This window comes from Pinus tabuliformis, chromosome 8 (assembly GCF_031772625.1).
Source record: "Pinus tabuliformis cultivar Carrire ecotype Pingquan chromosome 8, CPIR1, whole genome shotgun sequence".
Lineage (NCBI taxonomy): Eukaryota > Viridiplantae > Streptophyta > Pinopsida > Pinales > Pinaceae > Pinus > Pinus tabuliformis.
In genome coordinates this window covers 1,537,917,527-1,537,937,992 of record NC_142294.1, presented here as the reverse complement: position 1 = coordinate 1,537,937,992, position 20,466 = coordinate 1,537,917,527, and the positions used below count along the sequence as shown (strand labels likewise).

At 38.2% G+C, this 20,466-nt stretch overlaps 1 protein-coding gene across 1 annotated transcript in view; it reads left to right on the top strand.

Annotated features, from left to right (window-relative positions):
• LOC149241784 (hyperosmolality-gated Ca2+ permeable channel 2.3-like) overlaps positions 1–20,466 on the top strand; it is a 387,638-nt gene that overhangs the window by 70,237 nt on the left and 296,935 nt on the right. Inside the window, 2 exon segments of the mRNA XM_089374051.1 lie at positions 3,361–3,424; positions 3,894–4,103. Of these exon segments, the coding sequence (XP_089230177.1) occupies positions 3,361–3,424; positions 3,894–4,103 (274 nt within the window).

Here is a 20,466-nt window from a genome sequence, read left to right as displayed (position 1 = left end):
CGACACAGACACATCGATCAAGCGCTATCTTTTTTGCGACAAAAGGGGGTGTATTGTTATGGGTCGTTGACACGGAGTAGTCAACAATACCTAAAGAGGCTGAAAGCTTTAGTCCATCTTAGTCCCACCTGGATAGATTGCCTTGGTTAGGAATCTAGTCCGTGGCACCGTGTGTGCCTAAGTTCTTTGTAGTTCTTGTGTTTGGAGATCTTCCTTGTACTTGTGTATACATGTGTAAATTATGAATACCTCCCTAGTTAAGAGGGAGTGTTGAAGAATGTAACTAGGTTCGGTTTTCATATTCGAGTCATTATGAAATGTATTTATCAAAGAATGAAAAAGAAAAATTTATTATTATTACAATGACTTATTAAAGCATGGGTTTCATGCTTGGGTCATCATTTTATAGGTCAAAGTCCCCATTGAGGACTTCTAGGTTTTATATTGAGTCATTAGAGTCGTTGTCCATTTAATGAGACCCTTCTTGGGCCCTTGAATCATGTAAAAATAATTATTATTGAGTCAAATATGTAATTTGTCACCTCCACAGCAAGTCGGCCCTTGCCTGATGAAGTCGGCCTACAAGAGGACAATTTGACCCACAAAAGAGGCTATATATTCAAGTGCAGTTCGATTTGTTTGCTCAAAAAAGTCAACAAGTTCGATACACAAGAAGGAAGTGCAGAAAAAGTGCAAAGTTCAAGGAGAAGAACGAAGGATTACAATTCGAAGTTCTGCTGCTGTGTTGAAGTTCTGCTACTGGGTAGGTCGAAATGCTGTTGCTACAAAGTTGAAGATTGAGATCGAAGTTGTTGGAAGGAAGGGATGACTTGGTGGTTGGAGGAGGTCTGTGTCTAGGTTGAAGAGTCTTGGATTATCTCGTCTTAACTACTGAAGGAATAAGTTTGACTGGGTTTTCCCCTAGATAGGGTTTTTGCCTTGGCAAAGTGGTGTCTCTTGATCTTGTGATCTTCATACACACATAATTTGGTAATTGCTTGATGAAAGATAATATAATAAAGAAGTTAAAGAAGCTAACATAATTCAAAAGTAATTATCAAGAAAGAGAAATCAAACCCTAATTCTACTAGCATTGATTTCTCAACACCTTTACTCTTTTTGACTCAAATAAAATTTCTTTTACAATATGTAACTTGCCCAAAATGGGTCTCTCGTACATGACATGACTCTAATGACTTGATGACTCAATAGCATATTAACAAACCCTAAGAGCTCACAATGTGAGCTTGACCTAAAATAAATTTCCTTGAGCATGAAACCCATGCTTGGAGAACAAAAATAAGTTTATTTTTCTCATTACATCAAATACATAAAATCATGATTACATATGTCATTATAAAGACCGAACCTAGTTACATATTTCAACAAGCAACAACCAGACATCAACAATGTGACATGAGAGGGTACAAAGACAGGGTGTTGTGGCAGGTTGTGTAGCACTAGAACACAGTCCTCGCTAAGAGAGAGTGTTAGTTTTTGTAGCATCAGATGTGTTCTAGTCACAAAACTTGGTGGAAGGGCTAGAATACATGAGATCTCCATAACCCAGAAATTGTTTTTGGAAATTCCACCTAGAGATGACTTAATTACATTATTAACCTATTTTTTAATGTTTCCTAAGTCTAAACTTAGGAAAACTGGCTAATTAATCAGAATTGCTTAAGTCAAGGTGAGAATTCTCTAAAAACACACACGGATCGACTCTGATATGATCGTAGCACTTGATTAAGTTTTAATCTTGGCCGTTGGAACCCCAACAAAGGATTATAAGAAGAAGTCGATGGGCACTTGGAGAATACACTGGAGAGACTTGAGTAGTTCGATTTCCAGAGGGTATTAGTAGTTTCCAAAAAGCTAGAGATCAAAGTAGAGACAATGAGGGGCACTGTGATCCGGAAGAAGTTTTCCAGATCCGGAGAGGCAGCAGCAAGTGACAAAAGTGATCAACACAGAATCAGCACAAGGACTATGCAATAGCTGAAGCAGAACAATTCGATTTAGCTGGGGAGAAAGTCAATTAAGCTTCTAGAGGCCAAGAAAGTCCTCCAGGGGGCCGGAGAGTCACTTCTAGCAACAAAGGCTGGTAAGAAGGCTTGCTTGGAGGCTGATCCGAGCCACATGTGTTAGAGGCAGCACAAGGATTGCGCAGAGAGCCTATGCTGGGGTTTGGACAACTAGTTTTTTAGGAGGAGCCAGTGCCGGGATTGCTTGTGGAATGACAGAATTTCTGCTCTCTAATTATTTTTGTTAGATGCTTCTTGTTTGGATTGCCAATTGGGTATTCATAGATTGTGCTCAGATTTCACTGCTGCATAATAGTAAAACCCTCATCTGCTACACTAGTTTTCCAAAGTTGGGTTTTTCCGGGGACAATTGTCCAAAAATAACTGTCATATTTTTATGTTTGTGTGCTAGATTTTCTCAGTTTCCAGTGCTATTTTCTTCCATAGTTTAGTTGTGAAATCAGTGTGAATTATTTGATATTTGCCGTAGCAGAGAATAGATAAATTGTTAAATGTTAATAATGAGAAAAATAATTTCCATTTGCTGTGATAGATGAAAGTTTCACACAGACATGTTGGAATGTATATGGGAGTGCATTCCATATATATATATATATACTATCTCTATTAAATAACAATTCTCTTATTGAGTCCTTGGGAAATGCAGTGAAGCTTTTGTCTAACACCAGGTGCCATCTCTCCTATCTATTTTGTTACTTCAGATTTCATATGTAAGGAACTGTTCTATGGTTGATAGTAGATACCTCCCAAGTATTAATATCTATAAATTTTCTGGGTCTGAAAATAAAACGCTTTATGATTCATTTGTGTAAACTGAAGTGTTGAATGTGACATTTAGAAGTTCTGTGAGCTTAGTTTGATCCTTATAGTCCTCTATGTTCATTTACATGCAATTAAATCAATAAAAAGTGAACCTACAGCACTATACAACCAAACTATTCGAAGAAAGTCCTCACTGAGATTTTTATTTATAAACCCAGAATTTCACTGTAGACTGAGGAATTTTCTGAGAGGGAATTTTACGTCTGTAGTCTGTACTTATGTATGCATGCTGTCATGATTTGAAAAATGGATAGGCTGAAGGGAAAACAGATGGACATTGTGACTTTCTGGACTAATTGCTTGATTTCTTTTTATTTTGCTCGGATTTTCTTTTTTTTTTTCATTGCTTGCAACAAACTGTGAGAATCTCTATTTTGCTAATATTTTTTGAATTTTCACCCATGTGTTTTATGATAATAAAGATGATATATCTGGATAAAAGACTATATGAGATATCATGCCATGGTTTCTTACTGGGCAATTTTTGTTGCAGGCTTTGGGCACACTTCTTTGCTTTGTATTTTATTTCATGTGCTACTTGTTGTCTTCTTTACTTTGTAAGTGTCTAGAACCTCCAGTACAATTTTTATATTGGTTTTGCACTTATGGTTAATCTGTTAAATGATATCGTCATTTCAGTTTGAATGAAATTTCATGTGATTTCAATATAGTCTGATAAAATTATTCCCCCTTTACATCACATTCTCACGTTTTTATACGTTGCTTGTAAATCTCTTATGCCTCATTTAGGAGCATAATATTATGTTGGTGTCATCTTGCTCTATAAAGGTGCCGGGTCATATGTAAAATTTATTGCATAGCCAGTGTAATATGAGTGAACCTGTGCTAAGAACCTGTTAATGAAACTCTTATCACGTGAGGCCATATTTTGGTATATGGCACTAAATTGGGTATCAAATTATTGTTGCAATAAGTGTTTGTGCATCTTATTGGATTGGGTGAAACGAGATGCTTACATATAAATTATTTTCTGATAAGACATTCCAATCTTGCTGCTTCTTGCAGGAATACAAAGGTATTGCTGCAAGGAGGCTGGCCATTTTTGAAGCATCTCAGCCTCAGCCCAATCAATTCACTGTTCTTGTTCGTGGCATCCCATTGACAGACGAACGTAGCTTGAGTGAGACAGTCCAGCTCTTTTTCACTCGGTATCATCCTTTGACTTATCATTCACATCAGATGATTTATCGAACTGGCAGAGTGCAGGCACTTATGGTGAGCATTTCTCTGAGCTTGTGATCTACTTTTAACTAGTAGATATTTTCAGGCAAGCAATAAATAATATTCAGATAACCCCAAAGTCACATGTTGATGTGACTCATGAGCAAACAAATTATAAGGGCCATACTAAGGTGCTTTCCAGAGTTAGGCTGAACATTTACAAAATATATTGTAGGATTAACTCTTTGAAGTAGGCCTGAAGAATTGTGATGTTGGCAAATCAAACTCTCATTTTAATGCCAAGCCTCAATATCTTGAAATAGCATTAAAAGTAGATATGTTTGTAACATAATTATTCCTGTTGGACAACTCTTATTTCTGATTGACAAGATGTGTTTTGAATAGGACACAAATATTATCATTGATGAGGAACCGTCAATCATGGACTGTACTACTTTTCTAAAGAAACCATAGATGGATGATATTAATGCTGGAATAGTTTATCCTAAAATAAAATATGCATGTTAATAATGAAATGCCAAGGGAAAGAGATACTTGTGAGTATTGATGCATGGCAGTTTTTGAAAGGATACACAGTACTGTAAATGAAATAATGCTGGTAATTTACTGGTTTACTTTGGATGTTGAAAGACAATGTCGATAATGCATAAACTGTGTGTTATGATAAACATGATAATTTGATAGAAGTCCATTGAAAGCTTATGTGTTTAGGTGAATTATGAGAATCACTTTGTTTTGATAATCTGAACAAGATTAGTTACCCTTTTGTCTTGTTGTATTATGGAGATTAAGATACATATTACAAATCTGTCCAATCTTACTATGAAGCTATGAGACACTATGATCTTTTTACCAATCAATTTAGCAGGGTTGCTAAGTTCCTAGCAATCTATTATAATCGGCACACATAGGATTACGGCTCACTGTCACCTTGGCTCAAACCTCCACTCCTTAAGCCCACTACCTCGTTAAAGGATATGGGGGGATTCTTTTTGAATACTACATGCAACCAGATGAGTATCATTGCCTCAATTTCCATATATGGATGAAGTGTAGGAGTTAACTGTTTGTTTTCCTACTGACTTATTGTGTAAAAATCTACAATAAATACTTTAATACCAGCAAGATAAACACTCAAATTCAAGAGATATAACATTGTACATAGCTAATTTTAATGTTTAATTAATACACTAACCAAATCTAAAATTATTTCTATGATTAGATCCTTAGAGGGGTTCGTTTGTTATTTTGCTTGTTGTCTTGTGATTGCAGACTAAAAAATATGCTGTAAAATGCAGGCATGACAGGCAATTCCTCTAGAAAATATCCACTCAAATGGTGCCTTAGCACTGTAGACCATAGATCTAGGGGGGTGGAGAGGTTAGGGGATGTAACATGAACCACTTTGGGTCAATCCCAAGCCTTATACTAGGATCTAGATACAATTTCTAGAAAGTTAAAAATTGCCCTATTAAGGTTATGGGGTCACACCCCATTGGGTAAACTGCCCATAAATTTTCCAAAGAAACACAACTTATAACAGCTGGAAAACAATGTTTTTTAGATTCTAAATATGAGATATAAACAATTCTAAATATTATAGATCCTACCTATGAAGTTTGAATGTGAAGTACTTACTTGGAGAGTGCTTGGAACCTTAAAAACCCACCAGATCTGTTATGGTATAGCAAGAAAATAATGCAGATATGCAATAAAAAAACTCAATATACTGTGAAATATGTTTGAAAAGAAAATTTGAAAACATGGTGTATTGATTCTTGGTTAAAATATAACTTGATTGCATAAAAATCCAAGGTAAAACTGACTATATATGAATAGAATCTTCAAGCGCAAACTTGTAAATGAAACTAGTATAAAATAGAAAAGTAAGTTTTTCTAACCACCCATCCTGCATCTACTCACTTTAATTGGCATGTCGGGGTAAACATGAGATGAGGGCTACTATGACATGACCCAACCTCTTAAGTACAATTAAGTAAGTGGAGTCGACAAACTGAAACTTTATTGACCTTCCTCGGGAGCTATAGGACACCTAGGAGTTAAACAACCACTCTAAGTTCCCAAACCTTGTGCTGGATTGCTTTTTATTGACCTGGGCTCACAATCGCATGCATGACAAGGCTTCCATGTGGTTATATGCCTCCAACCGCATGCATAAGCCTGTAAGGGTGCAGTCTTGGATTCTGAGCCACCATTTCACGCTAGCATCCAGAGCACTGTCCAAAACTCAATGAGACTTTCCAAAATGATAAATAACATCAGGACAAATCCATTCATACAAAACCTGATTAAGGACTTGACCTAACCAGACCTAACCATGACAATCATTTCATCAAACATATGGTGAACATGTAATCTACAGGTCACAAATGGCAATCTAAACATAGGGGTTTGAAACTTAGCTAAGAATCCCCAAGAAGGTATCATGCGCTCTCATAATAGCTACAATAACATTTGTTATCTCATGCATTCATTAATTATTCATCAACTAATGCAAACATATCAAGAGCCACAACTAGAATTTGTTATGGAACAATGCTTATAACTAGCATATAATCAGAATGATAACCATGATAGAATAACCATCAAAGCCACATAATAACAAGTACAAGTACTCATAGAATACAATAGGAAAAGAGCTCTTATTAACATATGTAAAAGCCAACATAGCCAGGGATTTCCACATACCACCTGGCCATAGATAGAGCTGAACCAAATCTTTCATTCAAAAAATTACCTCCGTGCCTATTCCAAGCATGAATGTGGGACTTGTTACCCATCATTTTGTGGGTGATATCCCTCGAAGATTTTTTTTATCCAAGATGGTCCTTAGTCGATAGCCAACAACCTCTTGCAGCCACCAACTAGCTCGTTGTGCCCCTTCTCTCCCACCTGAGCCAACCATGTGGTCCCTCACCCATCTGCCATGATTGTATGCTTGAAAGTTGGCCTCCCGAACCTAAAGGTTTGCCTTGTCATTCGGTAATTGAGTATTGTTGTTTGCTTATCATGGACACTTCTGGGCATGGATTAACCCTGGGGATTCGGTGAAAAGAACCAGCTAGGTCTGTGCTCTTGACCCCTTGACTCCTTTTGGATTAACCCTGGATTCTAGTCCCGTGGCATCTCTTTTACTGACCCTTCGGCTTTAGGGATGGTATTGCATGGGAAACCCTGATTTTGGTTGCGTGGTCCTGCCCCCTCATCCATATATATTACTCCCCTTCCACTCATTGTAACCCCATTCAACATTTTTCCCACCTGGGTCCACATTCCTCCGCTGGGTCCACATAGGGCTAGCTTTCCCCTTCCCCTTGCCTACACCTTGGGTCGGGCCTGGAATAATGACCCGAAGGTTGACGCTATTGAAAAGAAAATTAAAAGCATAATTAGCCACATTCAACACAAAAATGTGCCACAAAATGCAAAAGATGGTTGGGATAAACACATTTAGCACGTGGGGAAAATCCAATACATGAGCTTTGTTACCCACCATTTTGTAGGTGATATCCCTAGGAGAAAATTTCTCTCCAAGATAGTCTTCAATCGACAGCTAATAGCCCCTTGAAGCCACCAACTAGTTCATTGTGCCATCTCTCCGCCACCTGAGCCAACCATGTGGTCCCTCACCCATCTGCCATGATCATATGTTTGAGGCTGGGCTTCCTGAACCTAAAGGTATGCCTTGTCATTTGGTAATTAAGTATTGTAGTTTGCTTATCATGGACACTTCTGGGCATGGATTAATGGGGGGAATCAGCAAAAAGAATGGTCTAGGTTTGTGCTCTTGTCCCCTAGACCCCTTTTTGGATGTTAAACTTGGATTCTAGTCCCGTGGTATCTCTTTTACTGACCCTTTGGTTTTAGGGATGGTACTTCATGGGAAACCCTAATTTTGGTTATGTGGTCCTGCTCCCTCATCCACATATATTGCCCCCTTTCCACTCATTATAATTCCATTCATTATTTTTCCCACCTGTGTCCACATTCCTCTGCTCGGTCCACATAGGGTTGGCTTTCGCATCCTCTTGCCCACACCTTGGGTTGGGCCTGGAATAATGCCCCAGAGGTTGATGCAGCTGAAAAAAAGAGTAAAAGCATAATTGGCCACATTCAACAGGAAAATGTACCACAAAATGCAAAAATGGCTGGGACAAACAGATTTATCATTTAGCACATGGGCAAAAGCCAATACATAAGCTCTGCCCCATCATGGCCATCACCCTGGTTCCTACAGGCTCTAGATGAGCTTCCTTTATCATTTAGGAACCCATGATTGTCCCAACCTCTGGTGGGCAATGAACAACCTTACCTTAAATGCTCTTACACCTTGAGCCCCGAGCAGTTAATTAAAGAAAAATCATAAAAAGGCAGAAGGCATATAAAGAAGGGTGGAAAAATCAAGGCCGAGGCACCTCATGTACCACGATTGTTCCCTCCTAAACATTATATACCCATGTGTGGGCTTCCCTTTTACTAGCTATTGTTGTACCCTAGCTTGTGGCCCAGGGATGCCCCTTTTCGTCCCCTACTCCATTCATCCCTTTATCACATGCCAACACCTTTTAAAGGATTTACCTTGGACATATTATCCCCTTTAGAAGTAGAAACCACCTAATGGGATACTTGGTTAACCCCATTTGGAGCTTGAAGACATTAGCACATGCCAAAGCCCATTATGGAAGGGCATGCCATTACGAAGTCCTCACTTGTTATCCATGGTTTGTAAACTCTTTTACTCGATTTCCTTGATGACTTGTTGTACTAGAAGGCTATGGGATGCATTGAATCTTATGTAGGATTGCAAATGGTCTCCATTTTGGGTGTGGTCTCCATATACGAGGTCCTAATCCTCCAGAGGGCTACATTGGCACATGTAGGGTGTGTGTTGAGAGCCATCGGCCTCCACAACAATAGACAACACCATGGATCCCCAGAGATGTTTAGAGATTGCTCGAGATTCACCTATTGGACGAGGAAGATGTACCTGGTTCACCTTTGCCCAGCTAGCCCCACAGTTGTACCATGCACTTGGCAAATGACCCAGGACTTGCATGCTGATATAGCATCACTTACACCATCATTTGAGTTCTTACAGATGGTCTACAGGTATCTTCGGCTTACTTGGAGACCCATGAGGACACTTGTGTGCCTTTGCATTCATTGAGAGCACCACATGTTTATTGTGTGGAGAACAATGGGTCAACCCCTTATCCATTACTTTTGGATGTCCAATTCATCACATTGACACTTATGGACTTCATCAGGCCTCTTAGAGAGCCCAACGACATGCATTATTGATTATTCGACCTTTTGGGAGGCTTATTATTTTGTTTATGAGCTTGTTTGGTGGGGCTTGTCACTAATAGATAGTTATTTGCACATTATTTTATTTGATGGGCTAATGTAGGCTCAAATTAGGTAATTCGAACTCCTAATGAGTGTATAAATAGGAGAGACATGAATTCATTTTGTATCATCACTTGGATTTGATCATTCTCTCTCTTGAGAATTTCACACTTCTCTCTTGGAGGACGAGTTGGAGCATGGATGAATGGATTTTGATGTTTGGATTAGATTTTCTTATCTTGGAGCTTCTTTATTGGAAAATGTATTGATGGTTGGATATATTCTCTTAGATGTAAGTACGATATTGGTGCTATTTTCTTTTACTTTGTCACGTACATTGATCATGAGATTTTCACTATTTTAGGGCTAATTGCTGCATGCATTTACTGCTTCATTGTGGAATTATGTTTCTATATAGCATATCTCTTTGTATGGGTCATGTTTGTTGAACGAATTGTCCTAGAGATCGAAGTTATTTTGATAATCCATCTTCATTTGCAAGTGAAGTATAAATTCTTTAAGGTCACTTTCTTTTTGCTTTAACATTGGCTGAAGTTGCCCTTAGAGCCTCGAGCTAGAAACGAGATCCATCTTCATAATTCTTCTGTACTCCATATCCCCAAAAGGAATTAGGCACTGATCCACCATAAGGTGATCACATTCAAACCTTTTTTTCACCCTTTTCCCCTCTTTTCTAGGTTTAGCCACGTTGGGCCACCTAGGACATCATTTTCTCGACAAAGTAGCCATAAAAAATGTTTGATCTACTAGCTTCCACTGCTCTGGTGTGTCCTCAAAGTCTCCTCCAAATTTGAAGAAATTCTAATGGTGGGATTGTGAGATACCCCAAGCCCTAGCCCTGAGATCAAACTTCACCCTAGTTTTCCCTAGGCTAGTACCTCATAGGATCAATTTGACACCTCTAAGTGAAAACTCTTGTTTTGATCCTTTCCCCTTCCTTGTTTTGGTTAAGATCATCATTGGTTGCTAAACTCCCTCCCCTTAACCTAGGCTGGGTCCACTTGGTCCCATGTGGTTCCATACCTTTGAAAAGCTAATTCTTCAATAACCACTTGGGAAACCAAGTTCAACAAATATTTTAGGGATCGGGAAACTCCTTTACAAGGCATATTGCTTAAACTAACCCTTGAATCCTCACCTCCTTCTCTTAGAAAGCTTAGTACCTTGCTTGAAGAGCAAGCAAGCTCCATTCTTAACCTCTTTCTAGGAAAAGGATCATTAAGGTCACTTCATATCCATTTGTTGATTCATCCTTCACAAGTGACTTTCCATATATTGGGTCTCCTACCATTGGTGAAAGTCCGTAAAGAGTAGGGAGTCTTAGCTGAGGTGACAATGGGCTAAGTCTCCATTGTTTCCTATAATCTAACAATTGTTCCTTTAGGAGTCCCTTTTTAGCCCCCCTGTTAGTTTGAGTAGTAACATTTTGGCGTTGTTGCCAAGGACACGAGATGTGTGTTTTTTTCTCTGTACGACATATTGACATATCATTATTCACGACTCCATTGGAAGAACGAAACCTTGGTTCTTTGAACTTTAAAGTCAATGCTTGTAGGGTGAAGCAAGCATTTGTAAGGCAATTTTAGTTCACCCTGGCGGTTCCCATGATATCAATATATAAAGATCAATGGCTTCTAAAAAGCTTCATGAGAGGTTTCATGATTTGGATATCACATGGGTTCTAGGATACCCAAATGGCCTAGATTGGAATTTTCTACAAAATATGCCACAATTCAAGGGTGATACATCCACAACAATGGACCACATAGCAGAAATTATGAAGCATGCTTCCGAAGTTAATGTGGTCCATCTAGATTGTAGACAACCTTATGGAGTTATTCATTACTTTTATTGAATACAAGTACCGAGGTTAGCTCGACTGATGTGAGCCTGAAAGCATTTCATTGTTTATTAATGTTGCTCAACAAATTCATAGAGTATAAGGGACCCAAATTCCAATCTAATGAAGTTGGTTGTGAAAGCTTAGAGGAAGCCCTTCGAAGGTAAGGTGTCATTAGTCACGATGAAGAAGTTGGAGATAACCTCGAGGATCTTAGTGATGAGTTGTTAGGTCCCTATAATACTAGTGTATTCCTTCGTTGTTATTGTCAGTGTAGCCCCTTTATTGTTATTGTTGTGCCCATGTAGTCCCCATATTGTTATTATTGTGCCCCATAGAAGCCCACTATTGTTATTTTTGTGCCCTTACATTATTTTTGTTATGCCGGCTTTGATTATTTTGTGACCCCTTAGACTCCTATATATAGAAAGTAGGTTTTGTCATTTGAATGATCCAAGAATTGTTCATTTGTGTAATGTAAAGGAGGTTGCCTTTCTGAAGAGGCTAATTTTGAAGACGTTGATCTATCTCTTATTCTATTTTGTGAGCTGGTTGCTTAACATTTGGTATCAGAGCTTTGGTTTCTAGGGTTTCGCTTTTTCAAATAGGTCATCTTGGCATTTTTGCTAATTTTTTTTTTCTACGAGGCTTTAAAAGCTGAATTTTTTACCACGTGGAGCTGAAATCTCAGAGAATTTTGTGTAAAAATTTCAGATCTTGGTTTGTTATATTTTTGGAGATATGTTTTGAGGAAGTTAGGGTTTTTGTAGGCTCCAGAATTCTGTCTCAAACAGGTGACCTAGGGAAAATCGTCATAACTTTTGTTTCAGACATCAAATTTAAATTCTGTAAAAAGTGGCTGAAAGTGCACGGATTGTAGTTTCTCATGTAGCAATTTCAGGGCCGAAGATCGAAATAGTGACACATGGTACTCCGTACAACTTCGCTCTATTGAACCAGTGCATGTTTAGGTCATCGTGGGAGATTTTGCATAACTCTTTCTTTGAAGAATCCAATCTTGGTTTGACTTGTGGGGTTGGAAAGAAGACTCAGAGGGCTACCACAGGACGAAATTTTAGACCTTGGAGATTCGAAATTACAGAGATACAACATCTCCAATATCGAGCTCCTACAAAGCGAAAAAATGTGTGTAGTTTTAAAAATTTGCATAAGTTTTGTTTGAAAAATTAGTTTGAAGTGATTTAAAGGGCGCAGTGAAACATAATTATTATTAATTGATGCCTTGAAGAAAGAAAATGGAAACATCTAGTAAGCAACCCGAAAGGTCTACTACAACACATAAACAGGAGGAAGAAATGCAACATGATATATCAAAATTACGAGACCAAGTGCAACAAAGTTCGCTTTCACAAAAAGTAATAGAAGCTAAGGATGGTTTGAAGAATGGCATGGAAGCTAAGATTGATGGTATAAAAGCAAAATTGAAAGGCAACATGAAAGATTTGAAGAAAGACATAGAAGATTTGAAGGAAGGTTTGACAAAGTTGCTACAAGAAATGCGTCCTAATGGCGGAAAGGTAGTAGAGGAAACTCATGATGAGAACAAAAGAAATGTTAATCATGATTTCATAGACTCTAACATTGGGTTGAAGACCCACCATATTTCAAAGATCAATATGAGAAAGTTTGATGGCAAGGATCCCGTAACATGGATACTATAGATGGAGTAATATTTTGATCTCCATAATGTGCAAAACACACAAAAGGTACGCATTGCAACTTTATATTTAGAACCCAATCAGTTTGTATGGTATCGATGACTTTTCTGTCGTAAACAAATTGTCACTTATATTCAATTTTTGGAAGTCCTCAATGTGCTCCACCATTGAACCCTTTTGTTTGAGATTTATCAATTGGCTAAAGAAGGTGTTACTCTTTGTATCCTCATAATGTGCTCTCATTTCCTCCGTACAAATTGACCATTATGAGGAAATGATAACACATTATGCGGATACAAAGAGCAACACCTTCTTTAGCCAATTGATAAATCTCAAACAAAAGGGTTCAATGGTGGAGCACATTGATGACTTCTAAAAATTGAATATAAGGTTAAATGGTATTCCAGAGGAGCATAAGATTGATGTTTTCATAGGGAATTAATGGATGACATCCAACATGAGGTTCGCCTTTGAGAACCTGATTCATTGGAGAAGGCATTTAGGTTGACAAGAAAAATTGAAAGCAAAATTATGGCAACAAGAAAGCCTACCACTCACAACTATAAAGATGGAAGTGTTGTTGCTCCTAGCCTTCCACAACCTACAAGGTTGACACCACAACAATTGGAAGAAAAAAGAGCAAAAGTGCTTTGTTACAGTTGTGATAGCAAATACATTAACGGTCATAAGTGTGCTGAGAACAAATTAATTGCATAGATTGTGAAGAGGAGGAAGAAAAGGAACAAGAAACATCGAAAGAAGAGGATATACACTAGGAACCAACCCCAGAGAAAAAAGAAATGAATCTGACCATATCTTGTAATCCATTGGCTGAAATTACACTCCTCAAACTCTCAAGATAGGACATATCAAGAAGAAAAGGGTAATAGTGTTGATTGATTGGGGTAGTACCCATACCCATAATTTTATTCATTGTAAGATAGCCAATGAATTAAATTGCTTCTTATATCCAGCACTAGAGTGTCAAGTGATGGTTGCAAATGGAGGAACCATAAATTGCTCTAGAAAGTGCCATAATATCAAGCTATGCATGGGATAATATGTATTGAATAGTCCAATGCTTTCCATTCCAAAGGGTGGTGCTGATCTGGTACTAGGAGTCCAATGGATACAATCTGTTGTTGCATAGAATGTCTAGGCATCGCAACAACGGCTTAGATCGGAGGCTGTTACCTTGATCCCCAATCTCTCCGTTTAAGCTGTCTCCCTACAACAGGCTAAAGGGGGTAGACCCTACGGAAATGGAATGAAGGATAACTATTTGGGAACCAACTAGTCCGGGAGACATAGTGAAGCGACCAAGTACTTGATTAGGATTTAACAAGACTTATAGGATTTAATTAGATTTAAACGATTGATAGAAGTGCCTTAGGGAGTCAACAATCTTGCTAGGAAATTTAGGACCAAGTAATTGATTAGCGACTGTTGTTTAGATGAATGACTATCTTATATGAAATGCAGATCCTAAAACTAATGTAAGATGTAGGAATCTTGGTTAATTTTAGTTAAATGCCTATCTATGTTTAAACCTTTCAATCCTTTCAATATTGAGCCTGATTTCGTAGTAATTGGCAGAGAGAAGATAAGGTGAAGCACACTAAGGTGTGATTAACGATTCCTCTCCTAAAAATCTAACATACTCAGTGCCTTTGGCGCTGCAGAGAGCTGTGGCTCTGATAACTGCAAGGTCACTATTTCAAGTACTATTAAAAATAGACTTCTCAAGTAAAGATGGATGGGTACCTATCTCTCTATCGACCAAGCTTATGCTTGGAAGTAAATTTTAATAATGCAGAACTAATTTGATATATGCAAATGCACGAGATGAGGAGATGAAGCTAGATTTGAGGATTAGAAACGCTTATGTGGCAAAAGCCCTTTAATCACCAAAATGAAATTTTTACTATAAACCCCTTAAAATATCACAATTAAACCACAAGCTTACTTCAAATATTTTTGATACAAATATAGCTCAAAGAGAACAAAAACTTATTTACAATTTAATATCAATGCCAATAGATGCTCAAAAATTTCAGTTTAGGAAACAAAAGATATGCAATTTTTCACGATTCCATGATAGAGTGCTTGAAATATTCGCAAAATATTTAACATGCAATAAACATCAAATAATTCAAGAAATTAAGTAATGCTTAGAGCTACTTTAAATGATGAGCAATAGATGTTCAAAACATAAGAAAATTCTCAAAACCTTATCATGCAAAATATTCTAGCAGTTAAATTTCGAAAATTTAAATATCATGAAGAACCATGAAATTCAAATACTATGTAGTTTAAATAATTCCAGAAATAAAATGATTTCTCTTATGTGACCCAAATCTAGAAAAAATTATTGCTTTCCTATAGTCAATCTAGCAATTAAATTTCGAAAATCTAAATATCATGAAGAACCATGAAATTCAAATGCTATGTAGTTCAAATAATTCCATAAATAAAATGATTTCTCTTATGTGACCCAAATCTAGAAAAATTTATCGCTTTCCTCTAGTCAATCTTTAGAGACGATTTAAAGATTATTTTGAACGTGTTTGACTATAGAGAAATTAAAAATTGTAATACCACAAAAGTTTCCCTTTAAAATTTGAAGTCCAGAAACCCGTAACACGAATAAAAACCCAAGAAGAAGATTTTTTTTTTTTTTTTTTAATTTTCCTTGGGCAATTTTTAATGCGCTAAGTTTTATGAGAAAAATTTAATGTGGCAAATGATCAATTAAGTTTTTTTTAAATGTGACAAAAGTATAAAAAATCAAAAGGCTTAATGAATTAAATTTTAAATGGGCCAAAGGCCACATAAAAATTCAAGAGAGTATAAAGTTCTCTTTTGATTTAATTTTCTAGAAAAGTCACATTAAAAAAATGGAAATGGAAAAAACAAATTTAAAATTTTATTTTTTGTTTAAAAAAAAATCAAAATATCATAAATCAAAAACAAAACCCAAAAAAGGAAAAGCGAAATAAAATGAAATTTGAAAATAAAAAATCGAAGTAATTTTTGTTTTTATTTTTATTTTTTTGAGGTTTCTTTTATTTAAATAAAAATCAAAACAAAGAAAAACAAAAAGGCAAACTCATAAAAAAAATCGAACTATGGAAACAAAAATCCTAACCTAAACTAAAACAAAAGGGAAAATGAATAACAAAAAAAAGGAAAAAGAAATCGTGAAGGGTTTTTGAGAGTGTTTTGCAGGTTGAAGCGGCAGGGAGGGAGAGAAGAGGCAAGTCGAAAGATGGAGGAAAGGGAATGTGAGAGGAAGGGAATCACGAATGCAACAAGAGGATAAGGGACGTGGAGGGAAATTCGGGCAAGAGAAACGTGTTAATTTTAGGTATGTTCTATGCTGAGAGAAAATTTTCTTCAATTTTCCATATTAGCTCAATATCGATTCCAGATTAGCAATCACCAAGGTTGCACAAAACGGGGAAACAGGTACGAGTTTCCAAAACGGGAACCGATACGAAACGCGACCTCCCCAAATTTTGGAAACGGGGAAACACAAATATATATATATATATATATATATTAGGACATTTAAGAAATATGTGCAATCATAAAGCATATATGATACATTCTAATTTATTTCATTATGATAAAATTGTCAATTGTCAATGCATAAACTATAAGTCTCTAAATTTACATCTCATTTACTCATGAATGATCACATAATGAAAATAGAAATATCCAAAATTAGCGACAAGAACTCGTGCTTGATTGGGAGTCTCCTCCTACATAGTCGAACAACCTTAGTGCTCTTGATTAAATACAAGTTTCATACCCTAGTACCTTACATGCTCTTGATTATTGGGAGTCTCCCTTGCATAGAGGGTTTGGTTCTCTTGATTAAATACAAATTTCATACCCTAGTACATGATAAAATCCAATGGAAACATTGCAATCCCCCCAATCCTGAAATCCTGAAAAACAGATAAGTCTGCTGGATTTTGAGTGAGATCTAAAATTCTACTTTCTCCATATGAAATCCAATGAGGGCGAAACCACTCTCAAACATCCCGAGTCATTTCATGGTAATGTTAAAAATTTAAGTAAAAGTGATATTCTCCTTTACTTTTCATCTCCTTTACTTTTCATTTTTCATCCTTTTACTTTAAGAATTTAACATTACCATGAACTGCATATGCCTCAAACTTCCTGATGAACTGCATATTAACACTAGGGCAAAGGTTCACTTTTAAAACTTTAGACAGGCATCTAGAAGCAACTAGAAGTCATTAGGAAAATCTAATAATAAATTAGAAAACAAATTAAAAAAAAAAACACAAGTTACAAGTGGAAACGTGCGTCGTACAGCCGTGAAACGCGTTTCCGGTCGTACTTGCCACGTTTCTGCATCGAGAAATGTGCCAGAACGGCCGTACCACTCGTGTTTTAGGGTTTCATTTCCGTTTTCGTATGGAAACGACCTCCTACCCTACGTTTCCTCCAACTTAGGCAATCACATTTAGCATGATAGTAAAATGTAGATAGAACATAAACATAAATTGCAAAAAACAAGCCAAGACAAGAGAACACAAGATGTGGGGCTAGCTAGGGGCAAACCCCAATGTGGGGAAACCCTTGATAAATTTTTCTTATGTTCTTCAATAGTTTAACGAAGAGAGAGATAGTACATATACATAAGAAGTCAACCTTTTGACTTATCAAAATAAGAGCAAAGATCTTCTTTATGAAGATAACACATGAGGTAGCTGATCTGAACTTTGGTGAAGACATACTGCTTCAACTCATCCTACAAGGTGACTTCATCACCATGCTCACCTCACTACGCTGTACGTCACTGATCTGCACCCAATCATCATGCTGGACCTCATTACTACGCTGCACTCATCATATTGCTGCACCTTATCATTATGCTGCACCTCACTGCGCTACATCATCATGCTGCACCTCATTGTACCCATTATGTTGCATCTCATTGCAGCATTCATCATCACTGTGCTGCACTTTGTTACACTTGTGCTGCACACATCATGCTATGCTACACTTCATCATCATCATGCAGCAACATTCAACATCGTGCTGCACCTTATTACAATGCTGTCACATCTTATCATATCATGTTGCTGCACTACATTAGTTCACTGTTAGGGGATTCTCTATTTGTTGCATTGCTGTTAACAACAGATCGAACAACCTTCACAATGTGGTCATGGACTGGTTAGGGCATCAATGGCAGTGTTACCAACCCTCACACATTAGCTGCAACATCCCTCCCAAGGCTATGGTCAACCTTCTCCAGCATTCGTAAACCCCACGTTGGCTTGTCATATCCCAATAGTCACAACTAGGCCTTACACCCTCCTTGTTGGCGTTAACGTAGACTTGTAGGTGTATAAGGGACTGCGGCTTGCTACAAGAAGCCTATCCCTTGCTGTGGTAGCCCTTTCCAAGGGTTCTAACCCCATGAAACAGCTCCTCATGCCTTCGGCCCTCAAGAACAGCTTGCAGCATCCAAGACAACCTCTTGGCCTCCATCAAAGTGACCCAAAAACAAACCACTGCTCCAGCAGTTAACTCGGCGTCCAACAAGGAACTCAGGCCTCCTCCACGCTGTCTCAGAGCCTCCCTCTCTTGTTGCGGCTAAGGAAATTTCTGAGCTTTTATCATGACTGCTATTAGGGGTAGTTAAGGGCTCCTCTGTCCAGCGTGAAATGATCCTACATTGCATTGCATAAAACCTTCATTTTAGGGCAGCATAGAGGCTTCTAGTGACTGCGGTTAGGTGACATCTTCTTGCTGCATGGATAGGTCTTCTCTGCTACATAAACTCCCTTTAGACTTATGGCTAGGGCATTTTTCCTTCATGGTTGCGTTTAGGGCATCATTAGGACAACGGTTAGGGCTTGCTTCAGACCAGCGTTTAGCCTTCTCCATGATAGCGTAGAGCCTTCTCCATTAGGGCAACATTGTCTCTTAGGATCTCTCCTCCCACCAAAACCCAAAGACAAGTGGAGAGGAAGAGATCACAAGAAGAGTGTGTGTGCAAATGACTAGCAAGCCACCTCTTTTTATACTAAAACGTTGAGCACAAGTGGGGCCAATTTGGTTGCTGGCCGACCTTGACGAATTGCCCCATAACACAAATAAATTCATATCTCCATGAATACTTATCGGAATTGGATGATCTTTAAATCAATCCTACACCTCTCGACGAGAGGAATCCAAGAAAAATATCAGCTGCCATGAATAAGTATACCCACATGGAGTTTGGCCCTAGTTGCCAATTTTACTCCCTCTCAACTAGGGAGAACTCCATCTACTAATCCATCTGCTAGATTGTACTATCTCTGCCATTAGTGCCCTGCACTGCTCTGTTGAACTATGAAGAAGAAGAAGTGATCGAGAATGTATCATACCATCCTCTACTGACCCAAAGTCAGTCCCATATAAAAGAGAGTGTCTCATACCACTGTTGCTGACCTGAAGTCAGTTCCAAGAGAGCATGTCATACCACTATTACTGATCCAAAATTAGTTCCAAATAAAGAGAGTGTATCATACCACTCTCACTGACCCGAGGTCAGTTCCAAAAGAGAGTGAGTTATATCACTCTTGCTGACCCGAAGTCAGTTCCAATTGATCCCAGATTAATATCATCCTAGCATAGGGAGTATGGTAGTAGCACGATGCATCCATCGATACTACTATGGTCCCTATCCTCATTTCCCTACTCACTGGCCAGATGAGAGGTACTTCCCATGAGTCCTAGATTGCATGGGTAGGATGTCTTAGCAGGAGAAGGATGAACCACTCTTCCTGCCTACATGTTGCCAGGGGTAACCCAGGGGAAGACTGAACCACTCACCTTGTACAAAACAAATCACTAGGGGAATGCTGAACCATTCACCCTATGACCGTGTCTCGACAGGAGGAGGATGAACTACTCATGCTGCCTACATAGTAGACCACTAGGGGAAGGCTGAACCACTCACCCTATGGTTGCTTATCGCTCCAAGATGTACCCCCAAGCCCCCCGGAGCTCCTAGAGCTCAATGTCCATATCATATAGGACCCTTAGGAGAGAGTCTCTCTACGACTCCTAGTCGTTCTCGGAAAGTCAAGAATTTGACCTTTCCCAGGGGCTTCGACAAAATATCGGCGACCTGCACATCAGTCCCAATGCGATGGGGCCTTCTTGCTCCTCGATGTACAATATCCCAGATAAAGTGGTACATGATGTCTATATGCTTGGAGCGATCATAGAACACGAGATTCCTCAACAATCGAATCCCCCTCTGGTTGTCACAGAAGATCACGATGGTACCCAGCACGTGTCCAAATAGCTCACTGAAGAGCTTCTTCAACTAGGCAGTTTCACACGAAGCCATACTCGTAACTATGTATTCGGCCGCGGCGGTGCTCAAAGCAATTAACTTTTGCTTCCTGCTCATCCAGGATATCAAAGTAGAACCCAAAGAGAACCAACACCC